This window comes from Trichoplusia ni, chromosome 21, assembly GCF_003590095.1.
Source record: "Trichoplusia ni isolate ovarian cell line Hi5 chromosome 21, tn1, whole genome shotgun sequence".
In the NCBI taxonomy this organism is placed as follows: Eukaryota; Metazoa; Arthropoda; class Insecta; order Lepidoptera; family Noctuidae; genus Trichoplusia; species Trichoplusia ni.
Genome location: NC_039498.1, coordinates 4,775,990 through 4,785,263, shown reverse-complemented (window position 1 = coordinate 4,785,263; position 9,274 = coordinate 4,775,990). Strand labels below are relative to the sequence as shown.

Here is a 9,274-nt window from a genome sequence, read left to right as displayed (position 1 = left end):
TCTTCCCTAAAAGAGCCATCAATAACGTAAGTTCTGATGTTATCTGAATATTTCAACTGTCTATCTACAACGGTGCGTGACGTACAACCTGGTAACTAATAGGCAGATAGCAGAGAGGTTATTTTATCCTTTGGGCACGGTGACGGTGACACAAAAATTATCTAAATTCTAAGTTATCTAACTGACTGACTGATAAATCAAACTCCTCTAGCTACGACCATGAAAATTTGCAAGCAAATCCCTTTTAGACTAAGTGAGCGCTAAGAAAGGATTTTTACAAATTCAGCCCCTAGGGTGGTGAAAAGGAGGTTGAAAGTTTGTATGAAAAACCGTAATTTTTCTAAATAAAATTGGTAATCAACGGAAATTGGTAATCAAAGCCTACAAAGATGTGATTCAAGCGAGCGAAGCCGCGGGAATGCGCCTATTCTATGTGAATAAATAAATGTACGAGCAATGAGTATCGTAAGAGACATCTAGATTTGCTTAGACTAACTAACGAAGCTCTGCTAATTACTTCGGTACAACTTTGATAATGTTTGTTAGTTCATTAATTATACAACAGATGTCGCTTTCCTATATTATCTTGGAAAGCATTTAAAAACTAATACAAGCGTGTAAATATTTTATTAGAAAATCTTTTTTGTTTTCTAAATCATTTATATTTCAACGTTCCTTTTCAAAATCCTTATGGATATTTGAGATATTTCCTAAAGGAGACAGGAGAAATTTTCATGATTTTTTATTTAGAAATGTTTCGTCGTTTTCAATTCATACTTTCACAGTCGCACAAAGTAGGGCACACATAAAACACAGGCCACAATAGGCACAGTACTGCGTCTTTCATTTGTATAATAGAAAAAAATATTCTGGAGCTCGGCTCGCGTATGGACAGTGGCGACGGACGTGCCTATTTGTTCTAAGTTCTCTCCTTTTCAACATTTGTTAGATGTTTTAGTTTAGGAACAGCCATTTAAATATTAGGCGATGATAGGCGAAAGTGATAGCATCGACCTTCCACTCAGCCGCAAACAGTTTGATCTGGAGTCCAGGGCCCTAATTTAGCTACTTACTGAAATTCCAATTCCGGGCCCGGGAAAGAACCTAATGAGTGCAGAAAGTGACCGAGGCATAGGCCAACTCGCAGAGTACCTACTATGCTGCATGTAGGAGGAGAAAATAATGTATGTTCCCGATTTTCATTATTGCGTGAATCTAACACTACTTTGATTGAAGTAAGTTCCGGAGTGTCGACTGTACCTTAAAATGGACGCACGATATAGCTAATTGATCATAGGACTTCCCCTATAAAGAATTGAGACCCAGTGCTTCTACAAGGAATTAAGATGGATAAAATCTTTCTGAACTTTATCAGGGATAAGCGTAGATACCTGTAGGTACTTAAGTATTCTGGTATGATTGCTATTGACGCTTGCGTAAAGTTTGCAGCGAACCATGTCAATGAATAAATTAATAACGCCTATGTTTCTAAAATCATTGCAATTTCGGGGAAAGAAACCTAATTGACGGAAAGATTTTGGATAATGTTTTTTCTATGGCAATGACAAGTTGGTTTGATGTCAAACATGCCACTAATGTTATTTTTATAACCCTTGTGGATCACATAAAACAAGGGAATGTAATTTATAGACATTCAACTTAAATTCGAAGTATGTATTAGGTATACAACTAAAGGACAATTGAGAACACTCCTTCGGATTGAATTTCACTTTATTTTCATGACTCCATTGATGCACAAATCTACATCCGACAGCGGTACTTTACAGTTCTAATTTTCAAGAATATTTTACTTCGGCAGCACGAAGCAGACATTTACCATGTAGAATGATTAAAATAAAGACAAGAGGACGTGTGCGGTGTGATAGGGTACAGAATCTGGCGCAAGAACTGTTGACGGTCTCGAAACCATTTTGTGAGGAATCTGCTGCACCAGAAAAGAGTGTGAAAAGCTTTTCTAGGAGCATTATTTATGCTATCAAACCTTTCGGAGTTTTATCCAGAATTGTAATCATCAGAACCTAACTATACCTACGTATTTACTTAGATACAACGCAGACTAACGGGCAGGTTTCCGTACGTCAAGAGCACGCTAGCCACTGCGTGGGTCATGGTCACTAGCACGATAATGACTCTTAGCACGTTTCTATGACCCCCATTCAGACAAACCTATCATTATTAAGTAAAGCTTAAGGCTCATTTTAAATATCCATTGCCAGCCATTCCATTGGCTTTGGGATACGAGTCTTTTAACCCTGAACCTCGCCGCCCTATAGTCGACGAGACAGCTAGTGGCTGGAGGCTACGAGAGGTGCGATTTCTCCATTAATTAAGGAGTGATCCCCTAGGTCTGTTGTTATTATTATCAGCCACTATTGACTCAGCAGTGGACGAATATAGGCTGATGATGATGATGATGGTGATGATGATTATTGACCAAATAAAGGACGATTCCCTTCTTCCATTAAATAAAGAGCAGAGTACTTCTCGTCATAGTCTTATGGAGCTGACACGAAGTCTCCTATTGTTCTTAACTACTCAGCGAGTTGTTGCTTTTACCAGAGGTCATTTTTCGTCCGGCAGACCTCTATCTTGATACTTATTTTTTTTTCATGTCAGATAAGACTTGACAAGAAAATTACTTTTTTTAATGTTTCAATTGATATAGCTCAGCTGATTATTATGGCAAATTCTCGGCAGAGAATAAAAAAATCATGATGGACTATACGGGCATCGAACCCAATTAGCGCATTGCGTAGTGTTTAGCTGCAGCTGTTTTAAGAGCCAGGAGCTATCCAAGGTAAGTCAACGAAACGGCGCAATGTTATTGCGTTGGACTGGTTTAATCCCTAGGTAGTACGTAGCTAAAGCTGTTGACTTTCGTCTTGTGAACCCATTCTTGTCGAGAATATTCAAGTTATTTAAATAATGATAAAATGTAAATAAATAAGGCGAAAGCAACTAAAAGCGGATATGAAATGAAACAACAATAATTTGCTCTATTTTCATGTTATATTATTTATTCAGACAACGGTACACTGTGACAATAACAAACTTAAATTAATGAATTTAATTGAGACAGATAGTACTACATATAATTTATTCAGATAAACTGCCACTAAAGACTCATCGTGTTCACTCCGATTAACATCTATACGAATATCAGTAAACAGCATTTTAATGAGAGATTACACCAATTTCCACAAATTGTACTTAAGATAAACACTGGATGTATCGATACTGCTGAGCCACCAGTCTGTAGAATAGTCGCTATTCATCCCTGTTCCCTCCTCATCAGATCAACTACGAGAGCGTCAAACAATCCAAGACATTAAGAAAATAACAATACTATCAAAATAAACAATAACGTATTACGAAACCGCTCTCGTCAACACAATTACTAAGATGGAAAATAATTGTAAGCTAAGTTGATAATAATTACAATAAACAATAAAACAACTCATAGAATTGAAACAGAAATTGAACACGGGCTTGTAACGATTACTCCACGGAGATCTAAAGTTATAACGGGGCAACAGCCTAAACATTACTTAATGATACTATAATATACGTGTTTACCTACATACAAACAAGGTTACACTATAATCAGGAACACAGCAGCAAAAGTAAGAGACGGGAACTAATGGTGAGTGTTAACCGAAAGCGCGGCGCGGCGCGGGCGCGAGCGGCGCTCGGGCCGCGCCACACGTGGCTCTACAAGTAATAGGTATTATAACTCGTCAACTAACGCGAGCTAACATTCCATTTAATTATAATTTCATTAAATTAAAATACATTTACATATTAATTAAGCCTCAAACAGTTCTGTCACCCCATCAAGAAGAAAACTCAGTGTTTTACTAAACTTAATCAATTTAAATGTCTACCTATTATTACAATCTAAATAAATATGAACTAGCTCGCGTAAAATACATGAAAAATAATAAAGCTAGTGACGCAACGTATCTACTTATAATAACAAGAAATTAATTTATAATAATACTTTTGTGAAAAAAATAATATAATACATAAGACATTCTCGACTAGGGTGACAAAATAATTGTCGGCGAAACTGTAATGATATGCAAGTCATAATATTGTTGTTAAAGTCAAGCAAGGTAATATTTAGTGTAGGTACCAGTACATGAAGATACCTAACGACAATGCTACTTAATAACTAAACAGTCGCACGATACACATTGGAATTGTTTCAGTAAAATATTTTTGGTTACAATCAACTTGCTACGAGAGTAACATTGAATTTGAGCCCAACGCGGCGGCAGTTGCGCTAAACGAAATAAATATTCACAAAAATCCAAAAGAGCAATCATAAAGGTAAACGGTATCGTCGTTAAAAAAATTATATATATTTATCACAAAAAGTTAAGATTTGTCATGCAGTATAACACATTGTAATGGTCGCCAGTAACGATTAGATTAACTATTATAAAAAAAAAAAACATAAATTAACATCTATTCATATAAATTACAAACCAACCAAAACCGCCTCTGTAGGTGTATATAATATTACTACAAGTTTTTTCCTTATCTATCACGAAAATAACACATAGGTACTTATTTATGTAATCCGAAATGTATATTTTTTTTTCAATACAATAAATTAATGATTAATTATAACTACAAAATCCAAATTGTGATACAAAAAATATGAACCATAAAGGATTCAGTTCAAAACAAATGGCACTTGCATATCTGCATTGTTTACTCAATGGATTTTAGTCATCGTTTATAAAGAAATATAGAATTAATTTTGACGCCGAATAGTCAGCTAACGCTTGCCTGTCAGGGTATAACCACATCGGCCAAATATATAATTTTATGTATATTTTTTTCTATATAATAGTCATATGTATTTATTTTTTATATAATAATTTTGAATTTTATTTATTCTAACTTTTTATAGTTAAGCACGTTCAGGGCGGCGGGCAGCGGCGACGCGCGCGGTTGCCGCGTGCCGCGCGTTAGCCGCGCGTCAGCCGCTAGTCGCCCGCGCGGCCGCTGTCCGCCGCCCCCAGCCCCTCATCGCCGCATCCACCCCAACACTTACTGTGGTCAAAAATTTGGAAGGCACTTTCTACTTTTTCAAAAATTTTAAATTTTAATTTATTTTTTTGAACACATTAGCCTAGACTTACACAATAGAAAATATGCGTAGTAACATTTACCAAAATTTACGCAATTCATCCGAAACGTATAGGCCCAGTATATAACTTTTTTTAAATTTTTTACCTAGATTATATTTAATTCCAAAAGGACAGCCAAATAGTTTCAACACTAATCTGAATTGCAGATGTATTAATTTTTCCCTCAATTTTAATAATTTGGTCTTTTTTATATTCTAGTTCCAAACTTTAACCGAACCGGATATTCCAAATACCAAATAATAGTGAAGTATCAAGGCCACTTGGAGACTTATTATAAAACATGGACACCATGTTTTGCGACGAGTCCTCGCCGGCCGGGCGCGCGGGCGTCGCGCGTCTTGCTCGCGCTCGTACGTGCGGCAGCACGCGCGGCGCCCGCGCGCTCGCCTCCCTACAACGCGACAAGTGAATACGTGAACGCCAACAATTTCCGCCAACAATATCTAAATCGTGGATACCCCTGCGGCAAGAAGTAACACTAGTAATTTTTTCATCCAAACTATGAAACGAAACTATGCGTCCAGGGAAGTAGTTGGTAAAACAAATTTGTACATATACACCTTATAAGTCCTAGCGACGGTGAAGCACCCGCCAGGCGGCGCGCGCGCACCCGCTGCGGGATCCTTAGCGTCGAATAACACTGATCTGATCGCTACGAGTAGTTACATAGCTAATCTAAGTAAATTGAAATGTATACACTAACTATGCGTAAGTAGTATAGCAGACAAATGAATGATAAACATTCAGTACTTGGCGATTTTAGTGCATCTAAACCTAATGCGGCGGGCGGCGCCTCTGCCTGTTGACTGTGGAGTACTAGGGGAGGGGGAGGGGGAGTCGAGGAGCAGGAGGAGTCCTCAGCTGCGGGGTCACTTGTGATCTGCGTGACTCCGGTAGTATGAAGTAATACATTCAAATAGACACTGCAAATCTTGAAACCTTCAGCTTCTTAAACTAAAACAAAACCGTTTTACCGGTAATCTTAATAAAAAAATCTCAACAATGTAACTAAATCGTGTATTAACTTTATAATAACTAAATGAGTATGGAGTATAAATATTACGTTGGTTCTATAGTGTGGCAACACTTTATGAAATACAAGAACAAAATTAGCTAATGCTACGCCACAGTACTGGATGATGTGACTTCAGAGTTCAGATTATAATATCGTATACACGTGTCCTGACGAAATACTCGTCATCAATCGGTTTACAACGTCAAGGCGTCGAAACCATTACATACAGACAGAGCTGCCGTATGTATATACCATGAGCACAGTAATCATTTACCGGCAAGCAGTAGATTCACTTAAAACAATAAAGGAACTTAGGTTGGCGTGAACAAACTTCCATAATAAAATTATTGTTCAGTTTAGACTGAAACTTAATAAATAATAATTAGAGCTAAAATATAATATTTTCAAAATAAATCAACATCTTAACGGCGTTTTGAACGCGTGTGCCGAATGAGTTAGGTTGACTCTAAAATATTTTAGAACAAAAACTCTACCGCAGTGTTGCTACACTAAAGAAGTACAGTCGCAATCATAAATATGGAACTGCAATGGAAGTCAAACCTCTTGGAGGTCGCATACCGATGATTGCGGCCGACACGCGTGCGGACGGGAGGTCACAGGCAGAGGGGGCGCCGTCGCGAACATCTAATTTAGCCTAACATTTGGAACAATCACTACTGACTAACGATACATCTATATTACATTTGGCGATCACTAATTCTACATGTATGTGAATCGCTGCACGAACAGTGAACAATGAGCTTGGGCGCGGGAGACCCGCAAGCAACAACACACATCCACTATAACGGCTAATAGAGAAATTGACATCGACCTGACATGAAACGATAGGATATCTATATTTTAAAGGGTTACATCTAACACTAATCCATATTTTTTATAATTTCTTAATTATGTCTGCTGAATTATAATGAATAGGTATACCGAACAGTCTTTTGAAACGGGCCGAATATATATAATATATACTTTTAAAATTTTGATAAACCCTACGTTCACAGATGGATCTAGATTGTAATGTATTAGTTAAGCTTACACGTATTTCGAAGTTCTACTTATGATTAGATAATAATAGTGCGGGGAGAGCGGGCGGCGCCGGCGCATACAGGCAAGACGCGACTCCTCGCCCCCGGAAAGTAACGGGACAACTTAAATATATCAATGGAACACAATACATAATGATCAAAATAATAATAAATCCATAATGTTACAAAAGTCAACTAATAACAAAGCATTGTATTGCACAGCGAGTCCACAATAATTTATTAAATATGATCGTAAATTAATGCCGATTTGAAATATTGATTAAAACAAAGTGGGGCCTGTGGGGCCCGGCTCGTGATCGTCTCTCAGCTCCACTCGTCCGCGGGTGTGGCGCGGGGCGGACGCACTGCACCTCTCTACCGACACAGCACACTACGAGGTGGTCCTGCTTGCAGCCCGTTCTCCTTGCAAGAGTGACAGCGCCGCGCGGGCGGCTCGCGCGCCGCACGGCTCGCGAAGGACGGCGACACGATGCGACAGCTTTGTCTCATCGGTGATCGTACTCTAACCGTCTTTTTGTTTGCTAAATTCACCGCAGTTTCAACAGCGTCGCATAAAACATAAATTACTTCTCCATAACAAAAAAATGACTTTACAGCTTTACTCATCTACTTTGTATGGAAGAAAAAAAGTCTTATTGTGAGCGTCTTGACGCAGTTTTAAGCGATATTGGAAACATGTTTCTTCAAAATTTTCTCTTCTCGACTTGGCAAATTATACAGTCAGCACCGTTACACGCAATTTCAAGCTTTTGTGTAAATGCAATAAATTCAAACTCACCCTTGATAACGGTGCTGACCGTACTGCGGTGATTGAAATTAATAACGTCGATAATATAGGTTTTAACTTGAAAGAGAGACACAAACGATTGATCAGGCGTGAGGTTCGCAGAGGTGAGTCCGGGTTGCTTCGAGCACTCGGTGAGTGGCCGAAATAACCGAGGCCTGCAGATGGCGGCGGCTCCTCACGTCGATGGGGTCTAGTAATAGGTGGAGCTGTTTCCGTTCGGCACGAAGTACTTGTAAGCGGGCATCGGCGGTGGCGGCAACGCCAGGGGCGTGTGCGCCGGGGCCGCGCCCGCGGCCTCCCTTCAGATGTCCGCGCGCCCGTCCACCGCATCCAGCTCGGAGGGCGACGAGCCCTGGCCCGGAACCTTGCGGGTGAGACCCTGGCCGTTCTTCGGCGGTCCCATCTCAGTGATGTCCGAGGAAGTATCACGGTCTCCGTAGCGGCTATCGGTCGGTGAAGCGAAGGGGCGGAACGGGTCGGGGTGCTTGGCGGGCTCGAGCGCGTGGCCCGGCGGCGGCGGCGAGCAGAGCGGCGACTCCAGGCCGGTGGAGAGCGGCGAGGTGAGCTGCGGCGACGACTGCATGGGTGGGCCCAAGTGCGGCGGGTGGTCGGGCGGTCGCTGGCCCGCCACCATGTTGCACATCTGGCGGCGCAGCCCGTGCGCCACGGCGGCCACAGCGGCGGCGGCCGCGGCGTTGGGCGACATGCGGCCCTCGCGCCCGTTGCCGCACCCGATGTAGGCGTTCTGTACGGCCACGGCGTCCTGCAACACGCATACCCCCACATACAATGCCTGCTCGTCACCACAGCACTCGCTACGCTAATATATTTAGTTAAAAATATTATATCGGACGTTTTGCGCAAAACGTCTTCATCTCGACACATTTGTCCGAGTTTGTGACACAACCTTTCAGACTAGTGATTTAATATGAACATACGATAAATAAACAAATGTGACGATGGTAGCCGCCAAGCCAATTATTATAATAGATGTTCGCAATGGCATATTCGCAATAGCTGCGGAAACATTGGGTCAACGAGATCAGAATAATAGAACAACGATATAAAGTAGATTCATTTCAAACAACATGAATACTTTTAAATGGCTTTTCTTTATCACAATGTTACGTCATATCACGTTCGGTTCGAGTGCAGAGAATGTGACACGTCGTTGGTCAGCGTCGACGTAAGACTGTGATGTAAAGTGGCGAGGCGTGCGTACGCAACG

General features: G+C 40.6%; 1 protein-coding gene across 2 annotated transcripts in view; it reads right to left on the bottom strand.

Moving 5' to 3' along the window:
• Positions 1-3,011: 3,011 nt before the first annotated feature.
• Positions 3,012-9,274, bottom strand: part of LOC113504132 (protein bric-a-brac 1-like) — a 218,046-nt gene continuing 211,783 nt past the window's right edge. For both annotated transcript variants that reach the window (XM_026886278.1, XM_026886279.1), the window contains one exon: positions 3,012-8,809. In XM_026886278.1, the coding sequence (XP_026742079.1) occupies positions 8,348-8,809 (462 nt within the window). In that variant the 3' untranslated portion in view covers positions 3,012-8,347. The remainder of the gene's footprint in view (positions 8,810-9,274) is intronic.